Source organism: Brugia malayi (genome assembly GCF_000002995.4).
Source record: "Brugia malayi strain FR3 genome assembly, contig: Bm_v4_Chr3_scaffold_001, whole genome shotgun sequence".
NCBI classification, from domain to species: Eukaryota; Metazoa; Nematoda; class Chromadorea; order Rhabditida; family Onchocercidae; genus Brugia; species Brugia malayi.
This window is the reverse complement of record NW_025062477.1, coordinates 3,525,951-3,550,948: the sequence shown is the minus strand read 5'-3', so window position 1 is coordinate 3,550,948 and position 24,998 is coordinate 3,525,951. Positions and strand designations below refer to the sequence as shown.

Genomic DNA, 24,998 nt, shown 5'->3' with positions numbered 1-24,998 from the left:
TTCTCTTCCATCTTTTTGATTAAAATCAAAATTGATAAATAGAAATGATAGCTTAATATAAACGTACCAGCAACATATCATTTCATTCACACACTATGAATCATTGCACAAATCCCATTTTACTGTTCAATCGATTATCTCAAATCACTTTTTTTCCGGTTTTATCAATACTACCATAACATGCTAATATGCTAATACTAACAATCATATATTTGCATATTAATATTATCTATCAATCGTATATTTGCAGCAAAAAAAAAAAGAAAAAAAAAAACTTTTTTTCGTTATCAGTTATGATAATCTTTTTATTCCATCTATTAATAAAATTGTTGATAAATTGAAATCATCTAATCGTAAAATGATAAACTAACTAATCTTAAAATGACAAACTAACTAATCTTAAAATGACAAACTAACTAATCTTAAAATGATGAATTAATTAATCTTAAAATGATGAATTAATTAATCTTAAAATGATGAATTAACTAGTCTTAAAATGATGAATTAATTAATCCTAAAATAAACGAACTAACCTTAACATTATCATTTGCTATTTTTATCGTACTATGATCAGTTTTTTTTTTTTGCAAATTTAATCTTCGAGTTAATTATAATTTTTCACTTAATTTACTTAAATAATAGTAAGTAAATTTTTACACGTATAAACAAGCTTATTACCATAAATACATATGAACAGTGACAGCTTGCGCCCAGTCACTTTGCGCATTCCATTGATGCATTTCATTTTGTTCTTGCAGTGCAATCCAAGAATGAATGATAGAATACAATTCGATAATGAATAATTCTTATTATTGTTGCATAAATTTACGTACATATAACAGTTCGCTTTCATTTATTTCATATTTTCTCATATTTCTTCCATAAAACTTTTTTTTAATTATATAAATTTTATTTTATTTAAGAATCTGATAAAAACTATTATTTGTTTAAATTAACAAATTGAACAATTTATTATATCAATAAAAAATGAAAGTATGTTTAACAAATAAATGTGCATACATTTAAAAAAAAGTATACTTTAACTTAACATTTGCTGAATAAATCATTTTACTATCATTTTTTTTTTTTTTTTAAAGTAATATTTCTGAATAAATCATTTATACTAAAATTTTTTCACCAATCAAAAATAGGCTAAAATTATCATGATAAATATGATAACAAGAAGAAAGATTTAATTATAAATAAAATTTATTTCTTATAGCAATTGGATAATCAAATAGAGCAGCAGCAGATTATCGTCCTGAAATTCCTAAAATTAGGATTAAAAAAATGGGCTGTTTAGCCTTTCGATCATATTTATTTATAATTACTATCATTCTAACAGTTTATTTTGGTGATACGGAAAGAGCAGATCAAGATTATGATAATTATCAGGAATTTGCTGTTGTAGAAGGACGTAAGCTTAGAGCTATTCATTACTATATCATATTTATTTTAATTTTAATTACAAAAAAAAAAAAAAAAATATTTTCATTTTTCAATAATTAAAATGTTTGAAATGATTTTTTTTTTTTTTTTTTTTTTAGAAATTTAAAAATTTTCCATTCTTTTTTTATATTTTCCATATTAAAATTATTATACAGAGCATGGTCTTTTTCCAACAATTTTCAATTTGGCAACAAATGCGCTAATTTATGCGGATGCTACCTGTGGTCAACATAATCGTGAAATTTATTGCAAATTAGTGGAGCATGTTTTTAACAGGTGTTTTCAATTATATGATGAATACAGCATTTTATGTAAAAAATTAAAATTTTAAATTTAAAAAAAAATTATTGCTTATTAATATTTGAAAATTCAAAAGAGAATGTATCTCTTTTTTTTTTTTTTTTTTTTCAGTAATTCCCACATTTCTCTCTTAATATCTCCTTTCTATCATATTTTCTCAGAAATATTCAAAAGGGAATATTTTTATTATCATTATTTATCTCTTTTTTTTCTTAGCCTTTATGTTAGTTTTTTGTTATTTTGATTTTTAAATAAATCTAATCTGTAGGCAACCGCAATGTGACGTTTGTGACGCAAATGACGTACGGAAACGTCATCCAATTGAATTTGCAATTGATGGTACACGACGTTGGTGGCAAAGTCCATCGTTAGCTAATGGACTTGATTACGAACGGGTCAATATTACCATTGACCTGAGACAGGTGTCATTTCTTTTTGTATGTATGATGCAAGAGTTAGAAATAAAATTTGAAATTGAAATTTTTATCCAACATCATCAGAGATTTTTCACAATCATTTCTTTCTTTTTTTTCCTAACATTTAACATTTAAAAGAAAAAGAAAACATAATGCTTTGAAAGGAATAATAATTAATTTTTGAAATAATATAAATATCAAAAATAGAAAACAATGATAGCTTAAGTTTTATTTAACTAAAAAATGAAATTAATTTAAAAAAAAAAAAAGAAAAAAAAAATGAAAGTGCTAATTTAAAGGAATATCAAGTAGCGTATGTAATTATAAAAAGTGCAATTGCACCTCGACCTGGAACTTGGATTTTGGAGAAATCACTTGATGGTATTAATTATCAACCATGGCAATATTATGCAGTTAGTGATGCTGAATGCTTACGACAATTTAATGTACCAGCAACCACTGGTGTACCACGATTTACACGAGATGATGAGGTTTTCATTAAAAATTATTTAAATTTATTAAAAATAATAGAAATGAATTTTATTTAATTTTTGAATTATAATTTATGAATGAGAATGTTTTATAGCTTTTAAATGCAATTTATCATTCATTTAATCATTAAGTTTTCACTTAAAATTCTCTGTGTGTGTTTTTTTTTTTTTTTTTTTTTTAAATATAACCTTTCAAAAAAAAAAAAAAGTACAGGTAATATGTACATCATACTATTCAAAACTTGATCCGTTAGAAAATGGTGAGATTTATACTTCACTCGTAAATGGACGACCATCTGCTGAAGCTGCATCTGAAACTTTACAGGTAGCATAAATTATTTTAAAATTAAAATATTTTAGAACAAAATTATTTCTGCTTAATTTAATGCTTTTTTTTTTAAAAAAAAATTAAAACTAACATTAAATTCATGCATAACTTTAGCAATTTACTCGAGCTCGTTATGTACGTCTACGCTTGATGAGTTTACGTACATTAAACGCTGATTTAATGATTATCAATCGACGTGATAAGAGCAATAGATTGGATCTGTCGGTGACAAGACGTTACTTCTATGCTATCAAGGATATCAGTATTGGTGGTCAGTGCATTTGTCACGGACATGCAGAAAGTTGTCCACCTGATCCGGTCACTGGGGTAACATTTTGATTAAAATAACTGTTGATAATTCAATACCAATTAATGTAATCTCACATTAAAGCATCAATTAAAGTTATTAATTACTGAATTGCAAAAAAAAGGAAAAGATTAGACTATATTTAATTTTTGGTTAAGTAATAAATTTTAATTAGTTTATTTCTAACTTTCAGCAATCACGTTGTGAATGTCGTCATAACACGTGTGGTGAATCCTGTAGTAAATGTTGTCCACTATTTAATCAACTTCCGTGGCGTCAAGGAACGCAATTACATCCTAATGTTTGCCAACGTAAGTTTAATTTATTTTATTAACATTGAAGAATTAAATCTAATAAAACATTTTTAATTTTTCGTTTTAATTTTAGCTTGTCAATGTTTTAATCATGCAACACATTGCGAATACGATGAAGAAGTGGAACGATTAGGTTTAAGTGTTACACCGGAAGGTATTTTTGAAGGTGGCGGAAAATGCATCGCCTGTAAAGTAAGTCATTTATCATTTTTGCATTTCTTCTTCAATAATAAAACTTAAATTCATTCCAAACAAATATTTGAAATATTTCACTTAAAAAATATTTGTCGTAATTTCAGCATAACACTGACGGAATAAACTGTGAACGTTGCATGTGGACATATTTCCGACCGTCCGGTGTTACGCATTATCGAGAAGATGCATGCCGGCCTTGTGATTGTGACCCAATCGGTTCCGAGCATAATAATTGTGTTCGAGATGAGACAAGCGCGGATGGTGATCAAGTAAGTTAACTTATCAAATTTATCAAGACTGCAGTTATTGGTAAAAGTATTGTTTTGAGCTTATGAAACTTAATGTATTTCAAATTTAAATTCAATTTGTCACATACAGAAGCCAGGTGATTGTATCTGTAAACCGGGATTTGGTGGACGTCGATGTGATGTTTGCGCACCGGGCTACCGGAATCATCCAAAATGTGAGCCATGTCCATGTAATCGAGCTGGTTCCCTGAATTTTGACACCTGCGAGGAAGAACATTGCATTTGCAAGGCAAACGTAGAGGGCGTTTATTGTGACCGATGCAAGGTCACTTTCAACTTTTTGACCTTTCACATATTTTTAATTTTTTTTTTAAGAATTTCAATCATCTTAAAAAATCAAGTAATAATCACAGTTGTTGGTAGGATATTTTTATCAATTAGTTCGTTGAATTTATAATTGGACTAATTAAAATGAAAAAAAAAAGCTTCTGAATCAGACCTACCATTCAGTATTATAATTTTAAAAATTTGTCACAAAAAAGTGCTTTGTTAAATAACTCAAAGTATTTGTTTGAAATTTTTTTAAAATTGATAATTTGCTCATTTGCAATATTACTATTAAATCTAATAAGTAATAATTACCCGGAAAGTTAAGTTATCAGAAATAGAAGGCAAATAGCAGATGGAAATTTGCATTTTCTATGCGTGTTTATTTACATTAAAATTTTTAGGAAGGTACAATTAACCTGGATATGAAAAATTCAAAAGGTTGTCAACCTTGTTTCTGTTTTGGTCTTAGCAATAAATGTCATGAAAAGCAGTGGAATCGTGGCGAGGTACCATACATACAATTTATATCTAATATTTTAATATTTCAAAAATTTTTGAAAAGTAAATAAATCCATTTTTTTTTCTGATTTCTGATTTCAATCTCGAAAAGTAATACTGAAGACCAATGATTATTATATTAACATATTAACTGTTATACGTTTTTCTTCCTTACTTTAACATTACAATTTTTTATTCTTTTCGTTTATTTTAATTATCCGACAAAAAAAAAAGTTTTAATAAATGAAATTAAATTTATGAATTTACAGATACGAAGTACTACAGGTTGGGTACTAACAGATCTGTCAGGTGAAAAAATAGTTCCACCGAAATCAGAAAATGAAGTATTAATGTATACCAATAGTGAATATAGAAACAATGATTTGTACTATTGGAAAGCACCAAAAGAATTTAATGGAAATTTGGTATTTTATTTTTTTTAATGAATACTTTTTCAAATTTATTAAATTTCCATTTTATAAATGATAATTCATTGGTAGGAATCAATGATTTTTTTTTTTTTTTTGAGTAATTTTAGCAAATAATTATTAAATTGGGATCTTTTGTTTTTAAGTTACAAAAAATTTTTATTTAAAGTAAATTTCATCTGTGAGCTGTATGGATAATTTATTGGTATTATAAATGAATGAAATTTACTTTTATAATTTTAGCTGAATAGTTATGGTGGAAATTTACAATATTTTGTATATTTTGTACCGATGGGTAATGGAGAAGAAACATCAATTCCTGATGTTATCATAGAAGTTGGTGAAATTAAATTATTACTTTTCTTTTTTTTTAAAATGATATGTTTGTTTTGTGTGTTGTTTACAAGAATTTTTCTATATTATTCGAGGGAATCGATGAGCTTTTTTTCAAGTATTTTAAGGATGTGAAAAAAAAAAAAGTGATAGAGCTGTTTAAATGAAAGATTAGATTTATAAGATAGTGTAATATAGGTGTATTAATTGAAAATACGTAATTATACGTAAGCGACGTCATTATTTACGTGTATTATTTAATTTATTTTATTTACATTTGATAATTCTCTCAATAAACTCACTTTTTAGGGTAATGGTATCAAATTGGTATAAGATAGTGTAATATAGGTGTATTAATTGAAAATACGTAATTATACGTAAGCGACGTCATTATTTACGTGTATTATTTAATTTATTTTATTTGCATTTGATAATTCTCTCAATAAATTCACTTTTTAGGGTAATGGTATCAAATTGGTATAAGATAGTGTAATATAGGTGTATTAATTGAAAATACGTAATTATACGTAAGCGACGTCATTATTTACGTGTATTATTTAATTTATTTTATTTGCATTTGATAATTCTCTCAATAAATTCACTTTTTAGGGTAATGGTATCAAATTGGTATAAGATAGTGTAATATAGGTGTATTAATTGAAAATACGTAATTATACGTAAGCGACGTCATTATTTACGTGTATTATTTAATTTATTTTATTTACATTTGATAATTCTCTCAATAAACTCACTTTTTAGGGTAATGGTATCAAATTGGTATAAGATAGTGTAATATAGGTGTATTAATTGAAAATACGTAATTATACGTAAGCGACGTCATTATTTACGTGTATTATTTAATTTATTTTATTTGCATTTGATAATTCTCTCAATAAATTCACTTTTTAGGGTAATGGTATCAAATTGGAATATTATAGTCAACAAAATTTCTTTCCCAGAGAAAATATTAGCATTCAAATACCAATGAAAGAAGACAGTGGTTGGCATAATTCACATATGCGTACGCCTACTGATAAGCATGAAATGATGCGTGTTTTAGCTGATCTTAACACAATGCTAATACGAGCTTTGTATAATAAGGAACAAATACAATCCAGGTAGTTTAATTAATATAATCCAGGTAGTTTAATTAATACAATCCGGGCAGTTAATTTAATACAATCCAGGTAATTTATTTAATATGATCCAGGCAACTTATTTAATGTAATTTAATAAATCCAGGTAGTTTATTTAATCTAGGTAGCTTATTTGATATAATCCAGGTAGTTTATTTAATCTAGGTAGCTTATTTAATATAATCCAGGTAGTTTATTTAATCTAGGTAGCTTCTTTCTGTCTAATCATTTACTATCTTTAATGTTATCAATTAATTTTATTTTCGATATCAATGAAATATACATATATATAAAATAGTGATTATCTTCAACGATAAATTTATTAACTGTTTACATTTCTTCTTAGCAATCAATTCAAATTATTGGATTAAATTTTTATAGTATTTATGGATTAACACTGGACACAGCGATTGAATCGAAGAAAACAGCGGAGAGTACAGATGGATTATTACCTAATACACTGATGCGTGGCGTGGAAGTATGTCAGTGTCCCGAATATTACGCAGGCAATAGTTGTGAAGTAAGTTATTCACGTAATAACAAAGAAAAAATTTTTTTTACGTCATTTATATATAAAATATTGCTATTATTTATTGCATACTTTTCTTTAGAATATATTAAAATAAGATTAAAACACTTAACAAGTAACGTTTTTTTTTTAAATTTATTTTGCAGCGTTGTATATCAGGATATCGTAGAGTAAACAATCAGCTATTCGATGGTCATTGCGAGAAATGTAATTGTGAAGGACATTCATTTGAATGTGATCCTTTTACGGGTGATTGTATCAATTGTCAAGTGAGTAGTAATATTATAGATTAATTAATTAATTACAAAACAAAAAAAAAAAAAAAAGAAGCAAAGCTAAAAAACAAATAATTTTAATTTTGTTAGCAAAAATAAAATTTAACATTTATTACTTTAGCACAATACAACTGGTCGTCGATGTCATCAGTGTTTACCCGGACATTATGGTAATCCATCGTTGGGTGGTGAATTTGGTCAATGTCACCCATGTGCATGTCCAACTATCGAGAATAGTCATTCTGCGTTATGCAGTCTAACGCAACTTATTGTTGGTGGTGCTGCAGCGTACGGTGAAGACGCGTACGTTTGCACCGCGTGTGAACATGGCTACGATGGTAATAAATGCGAAATGTAAACACTTTAATAAAATTTTGCATAACTTTTGCTAAAAAAAAAAAAAAAAAATTGGTGGAAGAAAGTTTCTTGCTAAAAAAAATGTTTTATTCAAAATTTGATTTCATAAAATTTTGTTACAAAAGATTTAATTAATAAAAAACATAAAGATTTTAATTTTTAATATAAACTTTTAGAAAAAAAAAAGAGTGAAATTTTCTAGTTGTGCTGATGGTTTCTTTGGTAATCCACTTATAAAGAATGGTACCTGTGAACCGTGCAATTGTAATGGTAACATTGATCCAATGACTATTGGAAATTGTGATCGGAAAACAGGAAAATGCTTAAAATGCATCTATAATACAGCCGGTGATCATTGCGAGAAATGCAAAGAGAATCATTGGGGTAATCCGAAAGATAAATCCTGTCGACCATGCGGTTGTCACCCTAAAGGTTCCCATTCGGCAACATGTGACAAATTAACTGGTATTTGTGACTGTCACAATAATTATGTGGGTATGCAGTGCAATCGATGTAAGGTAAATTTAAATAAATAATAGAAACAAAATTTCTCTTAGGGAAAAACTTTTTGTAGAAGAGCCTGAAAATTGGAAAAACTTTTGGTCTAACTTAAAAAAAAAAAAACTTAAAAATTATTTTTCCTTTTTTTTTAAAGGATGGACATGGCGACATTGAAAATATGTGTCCTGCTTGTAGTTGTAATATGACCGGTTCCTTTAGCAGTGAATGTGATGAAGTATCCGGTCAAGTTCGTTTTTTTTTTTTTTTTTTTTATTCTTTAGAAAATATATGGAATGAATCCTATTTAATTTAATTAAATAACTTGAAATATCGGAAATTAGTATGAATTAGATCTTGTTGTTTGCTGTTGCTATAAATTAAATTAATTAAAGCTTTTGATAGTGTAGAAGAAAAGAAATGACTGGAAAGTTTCAAATGATCAAGAAAATATTGTCATAATTGTACACTTAAGTAAATTACCAATTACTTAATAAGCAAATTGAAACAGATCGATTTAAATTCATTTGAAAATTCATTTGCAATTTATGGAAGTAAAAACTTTGAAAAAAAAAAAAAGGAAAAGCAAATATTTTTTTTTTTTCAGTGTGCTTGCAAGACAGGTGTATTTGGAAAGCAATGTGACATGTGTAGAGCAAGTTATTTCAATTTTTCCGAGAATGGTTGTGAATTTTGTCACTGTAATGCATTTGGTGCAATAGATGATGGTCGTTGTGATAATGTCACCGGAAAATGTGAATGTCGCAAAAATGTAGAGGGAAAAATGTGTGAAAAATGTGCAAATGGTTATTTTAATATAACTAGTGGACTAGGATGTCAAGTAAGAATTTTTAGAAAATTCAATTTGTGTCAACTTTCTATGTTCATTTAATTTAATTTTTACATTTTTGTTATTGTATTTTAAATTAAAAATTACTAGGCATGTGATTGCGATTCAATAGGCTCTAAAGGTATCCAATGTGATACACATACAGGCCAATGTGATTGCAAATCTGGTGTTACTGGATTAAAGTGTGACAAATGCGCCCCGAATCATTTTGGATTAAATGCAAATGGTTGTAAAGGTAAAATTGAATTTCTTCCTAATTTTGTAAACATTTAAATTAATAATTGAAAGTTTTGAAATGTTATTTATTAATTAATATTAATTTCAAATTTGTTTCTCTCTTTGTTCTTTTTTTTTCCAGAATGTCGTATATGTCCAGCACCTGGTCATATTTGTGATTCAATAACTGGTGAATGCATTTGCCCACCTAATACCATCGGTGAAATGTGTGAAAATTGTTCCAGTAATGCATGGAATTATGATCCGTTAAACGGTTGTACTCTCTGTGATTGTTCCGGTATCGGTGCTGATGGACCAAATTGTAATCCTCAAACCGGACAGGTAATACAACTATCTAATTGATATATTAAATAAATATATATTTATGTATGTATGATCATCGTTTAATTTTAGTGTAATTGTCGATTGGGTTTTGTTGGTTTAAAATGTGATCGATGCATTCATGGATATTTTAATTTTCCGCAATGTGAATTATGTAATTGTGATTTATCCGGAACTGATCCAGCAACCTGCAAAAATGGTGCATGCCTTTGTGATGAGATTGGACAGTGCAGCTGCAAGGTAGATGACATGCATTTCATATGTTTTAATTAATTTTCTTAAAATCTACTAATGCTAATCTTCCTTTATCAATAATAATATTTCAATTATTATCATGAAAAAAATAAAATAAAATAAATTGTAAAATTTAAATTTATTTATTAAATTTTATAACAAAAAAAAAAAAATATATGCATATTTTAGAAAAATGTGATAGGATTAAAATGTGATAGTTGCGATGCATATAGCTTTAGTCTCGAGAAAAGTAATATATTTGGTTGCACCGATTGTTTCTGCTTTAATCGTACTAATTTCTGCGTACAAAGTAGTTTTGTATGGCAACAAATTTATGCATCCGATCGACAGGTAATATAATAAATTTTACCCTAAGCAATGGGTTTTTTTTTTTTATTTAATATTTTATTTTAATAAAACTCTCTTTTTTTTCCTTGAATTTCAGAAATGTAATATAAATTATTGGTATAGCAATTTTATTTATCAAATTTTTTGATATTTAAAAAAATGTGAAAAATTTTCAATTTTTATTTTAATTAAGGTAATATTCTCAGAACCATGGAAATATTATATACGTAAACATAATTTGAATGTGCTTAGAGAGAAACCATTGATATACAATAGTTATCCAACAGATATTACACCTTTATATTGGTACTGTTTTTGAAAATATTTTCATTTTATTTCACAAAATGAAATGGCCACCTACTTCCGGATTACTGCATACTTTAGAAAATTCAAATCGGAAAAAAAAATTTTTTTCTTGAATAGTTTCTTTTTTTTTTTTTTTTGTTGAACATAATTGAAAATCGCTATTTCAAATTCATAAGATGTATAAGAAAAAAATGAAATGATTTTTTGATTTTTATACTTTATTAAATTGATAAATACGGATTTCAGGCCTCTTCCATCAAGTTTCCTAGGTGATCGAACAGCATCCTATAATGGATTTATTCGTTTCACAATCAAAAATGATGATAATTATCGTGGTATTACTAATGTAGCACCTGATCCACAACATTTTCGCTTCTTTCCACAAATTATCTTGGTTAACTTTTGTTTTTGTCTGCTATTTCTCGAACTAAGGTGAGAAAAATTGAGGGGAATAATTTGAATTAAATTTCGATTTAAAATTCCTAATCCTGTAAGTTTCTTTCTATAAACTGTAATTGATATCAAGTTTATTTAATTCACAGGTTGGCAATCATCGTATCATTCTGGAACATACACCTGATGAAGTGAATCAATCAGGACGCTATAAAATTCGCTTACATGAAAGTCAATGGCGTTCACGTTTAAGTCCTGACGTACCAGTAACACGTAAACAGCTAATGATTGCTTTGCAAAATTTGCAAGGCATTTATATCAGAGCAACATACAACTATCCATCTACGTTAATTTTTTTCTGAAAATTTCATTTTATATTCTGAATAGAACGAAAGACAGTAAACAAGTAATGACCTTTGCCCCCTATTATTTATATTAACTTTAAGCTATAACTATTCATAGCAACAAATAAACAATAAATTTCAGTGGTGATACAGCTTCTATCAATGAAATAAGTATCGATGTAGCTGTTTGGGATAATACAACTGATACATCAAATTCAGTTGCAATTGGTGTTGAATTATGTGAATGTCCTCAGGGTTATGCTGGTTATTCATGTCAAGATCCAGCTGATGGTTATTGCCGGAAAAGACAACCTGATTTCTTGAATAGTCCGGACGATTTGGCATTGATAGGTGGACCACAGCCATGCATTTGCAATGGACATTCAACAACATGTGAAGCAGAAACTTGCAGATGCACTGTAAGACATGCATCTCATTTAAATTATTTAATTAAAAAATGAATAGCAAATGAATTTTGAAATTTGTTAAATTTTCTTTATATATTTTCACTATTTTTTTATTATTTATCATTGCAAGAAAAAAAAAAAACAAAAGAAAAATGCTAATTTCTCTTTTTTTTTTCAGAATTGTGAGCATAATACATACGGTGATTATTGTGAACTTTGCAAGCCAGGTTATCAGGGAAATGCATTGGTTGGTGGTGCAAATGCATGCACGAAATGTGCATGTCCATTACCGGATAATAGTTTTAGTGATACATGTTTAGCAGTAGGTAATGATGGAGGATATATGTGTGATGCATGTAAACCGGGTTATACCGGAATGCACTGTGAAAGTTGTCTGACCGGATACTATGGTAATCCAAATGTGATCGGTGGTATGTGTAATGAATGTGCTTGTCATCAGCATGGCTCAATTCATGGAATTTGTAATCAGGTAAACAAATCCTTTTTTTTTTTTTTTTTTTTTTTTTCTATTCTTGAAAATAAAATCAGTTTGTTTGTTTGTTTGTTAATATTTGAAAAATATTTCTTATTTTATGTAAATTAAATGATAATTTTGGTAATCAGTTTCTGTTGTAATTTTTTAATTGTTTTAGGAGACAGGTCAATGTGAATGTCGTCCAGGTTTATCAGGTCGTGATTGCTCATTATGCAAAGAACGACATGCATTCATGAATGGTATATGTACATCATGTGATCAAGGTTGTACTCGTGATTTAATGAAAGAAATGGATGATTTAGAAGAAATTATGAGACAACAAAATTTTACAAATTTAAGACCAATACCATGGAAGCGTGCTGCTCGAATAAGTAATACAACAAAAAGTAATGCATCTTTTTATTTTAATCTCTTTAATTTATTACAATTATTTGATGCTAAAATATAAAATTCATAAAAGGACTAATTTTATTTATCATAAAAGTTATAAATATAACTGTCATAAATTATCATAAAAAGTCCAATTTTAATCTTTAATCCCTGTTTAAAGATAAATCAAACTATTTGTCATAAATGAAAACAATTAGCAAAAATGTTTATTTCAGGTTTGCATTTAACTTTGGAATCATTACAGTTGGAAAGTTCGATTGATGATGATACAACTAAAAGTAGCCTTAACATTGATGATAACTTCTTAGATGAAGTTAATGGATTGGTTGAGCAGACGAAATTTTTGCTAGAACGAACTAATAAGTCAAAAAATACCTTACAAAAGAGCATAGCTAAAACTGAAAAATTATCTGAGAGAGCTCGAGAACAGGAAGAAATCCTTCATGAAGTTGTCGGTCAACTACGAAATTATATCAATTACGGATTTGGAAAACAGGATAGCTCAAAGATTGGTATTTTGATTCAGGAAGCAAATATCCATGTAAATGCAATGAAGGAACGTGGAATTTACATTGAAAAACGTTACAATCGTGGAAAGACCGATTTCGAGTTAGTTTTACTGAAATTTCAAAAATTTTTTTTTCTGCTTACTTATCAATAATACTTAAAGAAAAGCTTGTTATATCATTTAAAAAGCAATGAAATATTATTGTCCTAAATGAATTTATTTGAGAAAAAAAAATCTCTTCAGATTATTGATTTTTTTTTTTTTCATTTTTTGAATCTTTTCTAGTAATTAATATAATTTTAATAGGTATTTCTTTTCATTTATAGGATATACCTGAATAGCAGAATATTTTCAGGAAATCTCAAAATTTAATGAAGTTGATAACATCACGTATGCTAAATGATACCTCATTTGTTGAGTTACGTAAACAACTGGATGCATTTGAACAATGGTTACACGATTATCGAGATACAATTTGGGATAGAGCACGTCAGGATACCGTATCATCCGATAAAGTAGCAATTATAGTAGCGAAACGTGTAAATCGATTTAATGACGTGAAAGCAAATATCACAGAATTATTAGCTAAAGCAACGGATGAATTAAGCGAAGCAGAAAATAAAGTATCAATTGCAAAAGCAGAAAAAATTTTGGCTATGTTCGATGATTTCAAGGTTTTTGCTCATAATTTATTTTTTAAAATCACACTAATGTAATTGAACAAAATGTATGATTGAGAAAATTAAATATCATTCTTTTCAGATAATTAATATAATTTTCAATAATTTATTTATATAGCAATTGAAAAACTGAACCATTTTATCTATTCAAAAAAAAAAAAATTTTTTTTAATCTAATATCTTCTTTGATTATTGGATGTGAAACTCAAAAAGTTATTCTATAACTTTTCGAGTTTTTTTTTTTTTTTATTCCATTATCAAATACTTAAATAATTGTTTTTAATTTTTTCCATTATCATATACTCGAATACTTTTTGTTATCAGCTTATCAATGAAACAGTACTACCACAAGTAGATGAGATGACGAGAAAATGTCGCGATGAAGCGGACAAATATGGTCAACTTTTGGATGCATATCACGAAGAATATGTAGAAAAAAGTGAACATCACGCTGCAGCACTGGAAGATGAAGCGCAAAAATTGAAAAAGTAAAAAGTTGATAAGTCTTTGTAGAATTATTTCGTTTTGTATAAATAACATACATTTATGAAGTCTAATTATTATTATTATTTTTATTTTTTAGTTCTTTTGCGGATACAAAAGATGCCGCAGCAGATCCTGTTCGTGCATCAAATGCTTACAAAGAAATTCTTGATGCGTTACGGAATGCTAGTGAAGCAGCGGAAGGAGCAAAGAAAGCTGCGGAATTTGCATATATTGATGCGGATCCAAAATCTGATATCTCAATGGTTAATATGGCATTACAGGCCAAGAATCGCAGTATGGATATTAAGGAAGAAGCAGATGAACTTGGCTTAAAAGATTTGGAGAAGGAACGTTTGACAGCCAATATGGATCTAAATGAACTGAAGGAAACATTGCAAAATTCAATGAAACGAAAAATAGGAATAAGTAAGCTTGGACCATCATTTGAAAGTTCCATACTTTTATCAATTAAAAGAATTAAAGAATAAAGTTAAAGTAAGGATGAAGTTAAAGTAAAAATTTCTATCAGAAGTTTTAATTGCCAATTATCAGCTTTTTGAGGTAACTTATTTGCCATCATCTATTTTCCCAATCATAATTTGAAATTCAGGTGAGCAATATCAGTCATTCGATGATCAACATGATCGAATGACCGGATTGATTAGTGTGGTTGATGATGCGGAAAAACGAGCCAAAAATGTACATCAGAAAATGCAAGAAATATCGGTCGAAATTGCTACAATGAGCGATGCTGTTTCGAAACTGAAAGGCTTTGCTGGACAAGGCATCCGGAATGTCACTAATGACGGTTAATTAAATTATTCTAAAATTTGAAAAAAAAAAAAAAAAAAAAAAAAAAAAAACGAAACTTATGAAAGTAATGAAGGAAACTGTGTGTTATCTAAAAGTACAGAAATTAATAATCGATTATTTTCTAAATTCTTTAAAAATTATAAAAACTTTCTTATAATGCTGTATATTTCAATAACATTTCGATTTATGAAAATTGCTGAAAATTGCAGTTTAAATTCATTTTATGTCCTTATCAGATGTTCAAATCTTAAGATTTCATTTATTTCAAGTAGCTAATCACTCGCTTTGGTGACATTTCAGATTATTAATTATTGGCATAAATGTTTCAAATAATTAATTGTATGAATTTTAGTACGCAAAGCTAATCAAGGAGCACAGGAAGCGATGAAAAAAGTTTCTGAAGTGAAAAAGCAAACAGACAGCGATTCGAAACGAATTAATGTTTTGGGTGAACAAATTAAATTATTACAGGAAAAAATTAAAGAAGCACGAGAGAAGGCATCACGCGTAAGTAATATTATATTATTATTTTTTTAATGAATATCAATTAGTTCGATATTGTAATCTTTAATGGTAGAAACTTATGACAATTACTTTATTTTTTATTATTTTGAACACTTATGCAAATAATATTGGAAAATTATTAGTTTCAATTTGTTATTTTTTTTTCAAAATTTACTATTTTCAAATATTTATTGTTAACATTTTTTTAAAAAATGGATGAAAAAGTCGAAATAAATAAATTTGCAAATTGTTTATTTTATTACAGATTCAAATTTCGATGAAATCTGATGAAAAGGGTGATTGCCGCCGCGCTTTTATTTCACCCGCACATTTGGCTCCAACTAACTTATTCACCATTAAATATCGTCCTTTGCGGAATGTTCCGGATTCGTTACTATTCCTAACAAAAACCAAAACTAAACGCACTCAGCAATCAGAGTACATTGCAATGGAATTAAGAGATCGACGTATTGTTGTGCACTGGAATATCGGTTCCGGTATACGTATGGCTACCAATACACATACTATTAATTATATTGCACCAAGTGATCGTACTGCCTGGTACCATATAGTATTAGAAAGGTAAGCTGAATATAGCAAATGACAGACTTGTTCCGTTTGTCTTCCGTTTCCGCAGACGGATAGCATGAATTAATTATTTTGGCATGTAGTTTAATAAAGAAAAACTATTATTGAGAAAAAAGTAAGCTTTATGCTCTACTTTTTAAGCTCTACTTTTCAGATTTGGCAATTCGGTAACACTGACTGTAGCACTTCATCATACAATAAGTGGTGAAGGTGAACGAACGGTTGGTGAACCGACTACCGTTTCGGTAGGTCAACCGGACGAGGATGACAGCATCATTTTCAATACGGTACATGGTGAAACACTGATTCAATTTGGTATTGAAGCAAAACTTTCACAGGATTTAGGTTTAGCAACTAACAAGTTCCTGGGTACCATTGGTGAATTTACTGTTGATGGTGAAACTTTGCCGCTTTGGGCGTTTGCAGAAAGTACTAGAGTTTGTGAAGGAGATTTTGCTGCACCGGAAAGTCAGGCTACCGGTTATTTTTTCCGGCAAGTTTTTTTCTATTTGAAAATTCATTTACAACATTTCTCCAACATAATGTGATAATAATAATTTCATTATCATAAAAAACAATTCTAATCAATTTTTTAGGGATGGTTTTGCGCAAATTCATCTTCCTTCAACCGAACGACCAAGTGGTGCGCAAATAACAGTGATCTTATCAGCTTATTCACCAAATGGTCTAATATACTTCCGTGGCAATCAGGAAAATGGAGATTTTGTTTGTTTGGAACTTCGTGAAGGACATGTCGTCTTCAGGGTACTCTTATTTCTTACCATTTTATCTTCCTCTACTCCTTCATTATTCAAAAATTTATCTTAATAAAATTTCATATCAGTGACTCAAAATTGCATTTGCATGATAAGAAATTTATATCAGTGTTACTCATGTGATATCACTAGGCTTTATTGAATTCTACTTTTTTGCATTATCAGGTGTTATGTTAATCAAAATTTATATAATTTAATTAAAAAAAAAATAAAACTTTTTTTATACGAGAAAATTTATGAATGATATTTAGATCAATCTTGGCGATGATTCTTATGCACTTGTTAAGTCTAAAAAATCATCATATGCTGATGGACGCTCACATACTGTTCGTGTCATTAGGAATTATGATAAAATACATTTACAGGTTTTTTTTTTTTTTTTTTTTTAATTTCTATAGTTCAAATTCAAGAGAAATACTTGTAAAATAAGTAGTAAATAAAATATTGTTGTAATAGTTAAATGATTAATTTTGATCAACAATCTTGTCAAATTTTATGTTAATTCTAGCAAAATATTAAAAAGGGTATAAAATTTTTGAAATATATAATTCTTGTGAAATTGCATCAAACAAATTTCAGGTGGATGACGAAAGCGATCGTAATTCCGCAACAATACCTGGTGAAAATGCAAAACTGAATATTAACGGTGATGATCACTTTGTTGGCGGCATTCCGCCAGGTTTCAATACTACTGCGTTCCGCAATTTCGACATTCATTGGAATGAATTTTTTGGCTGCATTCAATCAGTTCGACCTTCTCAAGTATTTTTTTATTTTGTTCTATTTTTTCTTTTTTTTTTTTTTTTTTTTGCAAATTAACTTTCTTCTATTTGCTTATTACTAATGAATTCAAAACTTTTGATCTCTTACTTTTCGAATTTAAAAGTAACGAAGAAAAAATGCATAATGGACTTTAATAATTCCCATAAAATTCCAGTCCATATATGCGTCAATACTTTGATTATTTTTAATTTTGCCAACATTTTTTGAAGAGATGTAGAAATTCAGATACATTTAAATTTAAATGTCGTTCAATTTCAGGTTGCAGAATTGGATCTCGACAATCCAATACGTTCACAACGTAAGCTACGTGGATGTACTTTCAGAAATGGTGAAAGATTGGAACCAACTGATAGAGTGGTTAGCTTCAATCGTCCAGGTTATTTGGTCGTTCAAGGAATTCAACTTAGCAATAATTCCACGTTTGTTTATTTTACTAAAATTATTTATTGCAAATTTTTTTTTTTATATTAAAATTGTTTTTTTATATATTTTTTATGTTTAAATCATTTTTTTTTTTTTAAATATTATTATATTAAAAAGCTGAAATTTTTAACAAATAAACAGATTACTGAGCTAAATATAGCATTAAAAAGAAAAAAAAAAGTATTACTTTCTTTAAATCTTTTCAGATTTGCATTTGCATTCCGCACAAAGACCGCCAATGCTACATTGTTATTCCAGTCGAGCGAACTGGAAACTTTCAGAAGACGTCGAAAAATTAGAGATTCTATTGGAACGGTTAGTTTTTTTTTTTTTGTTTTTGATCTAAAATCATTTTGATTGTTTTTTGATTAAAAAATAATTTATGTAATTTTGTCAATATTTTTAATGAAGTTTAAAAATTCAATTCTTTCTTTCTTTTCTTTTTCCTTTTTGATTTAAATTAATAAATCAGGGATATCTGGCATTTTATCTCTACCGTGGTTATTTGGTTGTACATCTTGGTACCGATTCATCACAGAAAAGTAAAGTGCTCACATTAAGATCTGAGACTACCTACAACGATGGGCAACTTCATTCTATCTTTTTCACTCGTTTTGAAACATTGTTAGTTTCAAATTATTCATTTTGAATTAAATTCAAATAGATTAACTAAAAATTTTATAGCTTTGCTATGAATGAGAAAAATTTCAACTGGTAGTGTACCACTGTATCCAAGTTTTGATAACAGGAAGATAATGATAAGAGAGAAGAAGAGATAAATGATAACATTGATCACAATGTCATATGCATCTCACAAACTATCATAGACAAGTGTTAAACTTAGAAAAATGATAAAAGTTAATAAATAAAATGATTGTTTATGTAGAGTTCGACTTCGAGTAGATGATCGAGAGGTAGCATCTGGTACCCTTGGTGAGCAGAATACCATTGGAACCGCTTCATCACAGTTATTCATTGGTGGATTTCCAGATGGTATAAAACCATCAGCTAATGAAATGCCAATTGCTGAATCAATGATTGGTTGTGTATCAAATATTTTCATTGATTATCGGTTAGTTTAGATTACTCTTTTGAAAGTGAACTTTGAATGAATGAATTAGAATTAGTGATAAATGTTATCATTGATAATATCACAATCTAAACGTACATTCTTTTTTATTATTTTAATAATATATATTACTAAATATATATCATTTATATGAGAAAAAGTGTACTATTTGAAGTGATCAATATTGATTTCAAATTATGTGAAATTTATTTTGAATGAGCAAAAAATGATAATAATATTTGTTTATGTTTACTTTTTTTTTTTTTTTTGCAACAAGAATTATTTATCACTAATCTCTCGCAAAATCAATTCCAGACTTGTCCCAATTATACCGGAAGCACACATTGCGTTAATTGGTACCTGTCCAGTAGAACAAATTTTCTCATTACAAAAATCAGGTAATAAACCTAATTAAACTTTAATTATATGTTTATATTTAACTCATGGCATTATTCTATGGATTCCTACTTTGAATTATTCTCAAATTTTTTTATCAAATTATTTTAAAATATTATCAAATGTTTTGAATTGTGAAAAATCAATTGGAATGACCCACTGAAAAAAAAAAAAAAATTATAATTATGTTCTTTCACACTTTTATGAATTTTTTATCTTTAAAAAAAGTAACTCAATTAGATGTAGCAAAGCTTTTCGTTTGCTTTTATCGCATTCATACTTAATTAATTTCATTTCAATTCCTCTTTTTGCTTCAAATGAAATTATTTATTTTTATTGCTATTTCAAATACTTTCAGAATTTATTAAAACCAAAAAAAAAAAATCATACATTGATTAAAATAAACATTAAATTTAAATAATTTTCATCTTTACAGTATAACTTTTACTGCTATTATTTTCATCCGATAGAAATTAATTATTATTATTTACACTAAATTTTTGTATTTGTCGAATTTTCTGTAGAACGGCGAACAGATGTGGAAGCATTGCAAGCTGACGAACAAAATGCTTTCAATCAAAAAGCATCGAAACTTTCATTGCATCTAACAGAGCCGACATTGATCAGCAAAACAGAACGTCTCTATGCGGATGGTAATAATAGTGATATGATAGTGATATGATAAAATGATTATCTGTTAGATAATGCACGATGCACTATCTATTGTAAACTATTTTTGCACTTTATCACTTTATTATATGTTAACAGAAATCATTGATACTTTAATGATATCAGTGATAGATAGAATGGATAGGCTTATCACTGATAACAGAAAAATTCAGTGAATTTGATCATTCATTTAAATTCTGTTAGATAATTTGCTGAAATTGAAATTAGCAAAGTATAGATGATGGCAAATAATTGTACGTAAAGTCAAAATTACTTTTTCTTATGACTTACTTTATCAGATAATATCAAGTAAGTAAGTGTCGTCGCATGCTGTGATAGAAAATAGGAAATGAAATATTTAACACCCCCGACAATAGCGCTTCTGTGCGGATATGTCTTCATTGTTTTGCTTCTTTTACAAATTTTCATATATTATTTTACAGTTATCATTCTATTTTAACATTTTTTTTTTTCACATAATATTTCATATTATTAACTAAAATAACTTCGCTTTGCGCTCATCTAATTCAACTAATCACCATTAATATTTAAAAATTACAAACATTTATTATTTTATTGCATGAAGAGAATTGCACATGAAATTGTTTGAGTGAAATTCTTGAAAATGCAGGATCAGTGAAAGCAAATCCGGTGAATATCAGAGAAGCTATTAATGATCCGGAAGAATTAGAATCAAATAATTTGGAACAATCCATAGTAGCAATAGATGCTACAACATTCAATGTTATTCCTACTACCGGAAATCTAATCGGATCAGCGGAAAGAAAAAATGATGATGATGACGATAGTACTACTTATTTCTCAACTTTAACAGATTTTGGTCCAAAAAAAGTAAACTCTTTAACAAATATTTACTGAAATGGCAAAAACGGAAAGATTTTTTTTCAAAAACATTTTCAGTACAAAATGAATTATTTAAAAGTTTTAAAATGATAGCGTAAATTTACTGATTTCTTTTACATCAATTGTTGAAATTTCAAATTAAAAAAAAAAAAAAAAATTACAGTGCGGTTCAAATTTGTTAGCTAAGAATGATGGTGAAGGTGCGGCACGATATGGAATAGCGGAAGCAAGTCATTCTAAATTAAACTTTGAGGATGATGATTTAGATACCAATCAGTAAGTTTTGATAATTTAGATATCAATCAGTAAGTTTTGATAATTTAGATATCAATCAGTAAGTTTTGATAATTTAGAAATTAATCAATAAGTTCTGATAATTTAGATATCAATCAGTAAGTTTATCTTACAAATAATTTTAGCTATTGAAAGTTTAATTGTGATTTTAGAATAATTCCACAAATATTATGGAATTATTTTAACAGATTTTGGTCCAAAAAAGAAGTAAACTCTTTGGCAAATATTTACTGAAAGAGCAAAAACGAAAAGATTTTCTTAAATAGTATTTTTAATATAAAATGACTTATTTAAAAGTTTTGTATTTTGAAATATTTTAAGATTCAAAATTAAATTTGCATTCCGCACAATATTACCAAACGGAATGTTATGGATTTGGGCTAATTACAATAATTATACTCGTTATTTCTTCCTAAATTTAATCAATGGATTACTACAATTTCAGGTATGAATTCATTACATACAGCATTTTAGTATTTCACTAATTAAACTAATTAGACTTTAAAAGAGAGATGAATAAAATTATTGAAGAAATAAAAATTTTTAGGTGCGTGGACGTAAGGAACCAAAAATTCTGTTTTATAAATCAAATAAATTAAATGATGGACAATGGCATGATATTAATATGTTAAAAAAAGGACAAGAAATTCTTCTCAAGGTATCTCTCTTCCAGTATTCATTTAATTTTCCAAATTTCTATTTCAAATTTTCTTTTCATAATATCTATTCCATATTTTCTACCTTACAACAAATCCTTCCCAAAAAAAAAAAAAAAGAAAAAAAAAAAAATTGTTTATTCCATTTATCAAAATGTGCTCTTATTTATTAATTAAATATACGATAATAAATAAAAAGAATTGAATTATTCAAGGTTGATCGCAATCCGGCACAATACTTGAAAGATGTGTCAAATCCGAAACTGATCCGTAAACGAATGTACATAGGTGGAGTTATTTCAAAACATCGAAAACAGTTTAATTTAACAGTACCCTCATTTTCTGGATGCATTAGGTTTACTTTTTTTTTTGTTTCTTATAATTTTCTTAATTGAAAATGGAATTAACTTTATTTAGTATTCATAAAAGTTTTTTACTTTTTTTTAAACGTGTAATATGCAAAGTAAATTTCTTCTGAATTTGAATAATTTAAGATGAATTAAAAGGGAGAAACTTACTGATAAATTAATGATAATAGTTGAACTTTGAACTTGAACTGTGAATAAATTAACTTACAATGAGTGTTAAATAATTTGACATAAAAGAGCATTTGTATACAATTTTCTTTCAGAAATTTTGAAGTAAACGACATTCAACAGGATCTATTCGCGAAAAGTCGTCACGTTGTGCCATGCGTCAATTCTAATTCTGCGTACGTTCACGAAGGCGGTTATATGACGTTTGGTACGTTACCTTCAAATATTACATTCATCAGCAATATAGAATGCTAGAAAAAGTATTAGATAAAGTCTTAAATTTTCACGTGACTGAGAACTATTTTTAAATTATGGCTAACAGTTTGTTTACGTCTCATTATCTCTTGTTGACGTTTCAATTGTTTACCATCTCATTATCTATTAGAAAATAAACAGACTGTTGTGTACTCTAAGCTTTAACTTTAAATTCTAATAAACATTATGCAAAATTGTAATAAATGAAAGTTATAAATTAAAGTTTAGGAATTTACTTATTACAGGATCATTAAAGTCTATTCGACAATTTGGAAATATTCAAATTTCGGTGCAATTTCGACCTGCTGTAAAAGATGGATTTATCTTCGGTTTAATGACAAATAAAGATCCAGAAAATGCACGAATTGCTGTTTACCTTAAAAATAGCTTGGTTGTTTTTATTTATTTGTTTATTTTTTATTTATTCGATATTATAATGTTAAGCAATAACCAAAGATTATTAAAAACTACGAAAAAAAAAAAAAAAAAAAAACTAAAAATTATTTAAAATCTTCGTATAATGTGTTAGTTCAACAAGAAATGTAAAATGATTTAAAAGAATTATGGTTGTTTTCTTTTTTAGACTAATTATTCTTATTTTATTTTTATATATAATTTATAAATGAAAGTTTTTTTTTTTTTTTTTTTTTGCTCAAATTTGTATATCTTTAATTTGAAACATTAGAATCCGGTTTTAATGGTTCCGGCTTCTGGAATAACTATATATTTCAGGTGACATTCGAACTGGTCTACAACAATGAACATCATGAACTAAAGCATATTTTTAAAAAAGATTTATGTGATGGTAGTTGGCACAATGTTACTCTTTCTATATCACATTCAAATATAATTGTTATCACTGTTGATGGAGTATGTTCTCGAATTTTTTATGTTAATTATTTACAAAAGTAACATAATGTAATTTTACTTTTAAAATTTCAAACTTTTAAAAGTCTTAGATTGAAAAATTAATTTTTGAGATGAATTAAACAGTAATAAATTAGATAGCAATAAATTTAACAATTTAACAATAATAAATTTCAGCATCGAAAACGTTTACAGTTAAAGATGAGTTCAGAATTGATAGAATTTTTCCGAAATTTGCCAATTTATATTGGTGGAGTAACTGGTTTGTTCTCATCTATTACTTAATCTCATACATAATTCATTTTTATTAGTGAAAAAGAAAAAATTATCTTTAATTTTTCCAATCAGAATTGATTTTTTTTTTTTGCAATTAATATACTAGTATCTTATTGTTGTAGCATTTTTGCTCTTTAAATAATATCTTACTGTTACAGCATCATCAACTTCTAAAATTGGTGTACTATCATTGATTGGTTGCTATCGTGATCTCCAATTTTACGGAAAAGTAATGGCTTTCAAAGATGCCAAAAAGTTGAATAAAGTGCTACCTGATGGTTGTCCATTTTTAAATTAAATAATTGTCTTTGCATATTTTCAAATGTCATTTGAAATTTATTCGATAATATTATGATCAACAAATATGGTATATAGTAAAATGGTAAAAAAAAAACTAAGACTTTTCACCGAAAATAGCTATTAATAGTATAAATTTTTATCAATTTATATTAATAAAAAAAAAAAAAAAAAAAACAAAATTGGATAAAATCGTTTCAATCATTTTTATATTTTCATTTTATTTATCCAATCGAAATAGTTTCCTCTCATTCAACTTTTTGTCGTTTTATTCATTTATTATTAACTTTTTATTATTAATTCATTTATTATTCTTTTTTTTTTTCCTAATTCACTGCCATATTTATTCTTACTTTGATATTATATTTTTTTTTTAAAATGATATGCATAAGAATTTAATAATCAATATTTTAAATATATTTTTTAATACAATAGGAAAAAGGAAGAAATGTGTAAAAAATTTGCGTTTACATTTTATTAAAATTACAGCTAATATATTG

General features: G+C 27.3%; 1 protein-coding gene across 1 annotated transcript; it reads left to right on the top strand.

The window, feature by feature from the left end:
• Positions 1-1,290: 1,290 nt before the first annotated feature.
• On the top strand, positions 1,291-24,499 carry Bma-lam-3 (laminin alpha chain, putative; the record flags this gene model as incomplete). The annotated part of the gene is made up of 57 exons (XM_043079869.1): positions 1,291-1,417; positions 1,605-1,725; positions 2,018-2,171; positions 2,465-2,656; positions 2,871-2,981; positions 3,099-3,311; positions 3,485-3,602; positions 3,679-3,797; positions 3,905-4,069; positions 4,179-4,373; positions 4,780-4,884; positions 5,146-5,301; positions 5,548-5,640; positions 6,547-6,755; positions 7,155-7,293; positions 7,449-7,571; positions 7,699-7,931; positions 8,137-8,452; positions 8,590-8,682; positions 9,040-9,273; positions 9,373-9,517; positions 9,641-9,840; positions 9,913-10,080; positions 10,264-10,425; positions 10,616-10,728; positions 10,975-11,122; positions 11,271-11,467; positions 11,608-11,884; positions 12,051-12,362; positions 12,526-12,754; positions 12,974-13,367; positions 13,622-13,940; positions 14,271-14,434; positions 14,530-14,858; positions 15,043-15,240; positions 15,598-15,752; positions 16,015-16,331; positions 16,492-16,830; positions 16,934-17,102; positions 17,365-17,478; positions 17,693-17,875; positions 18,155-18,315; positions 18,526-18,634; positions 18,792-18,943; positions 19,206-19,391; positions 19,704-19,786; positions 20,309-20,437; positions 21,085-21,305; positions 21,481-21,593; positions 21,933-22,056; positions 22,159-22,269; positions 22,483-22,622; positions 22,899-23,011; positions 23,304-23,449; positions 23,791-23,928; positions 24,103-24,187; positions 24,360-24,499. 57 exons carry the CDS (start codon positions 1,291-1,293, stop codon positions 24,497-24,499), a joined length of 9,999 nt encoding a protein of 3,332 aa, XP_042935803.1.
• Positions 24,500-24,998: the final 499 nt, after the last annotated feature.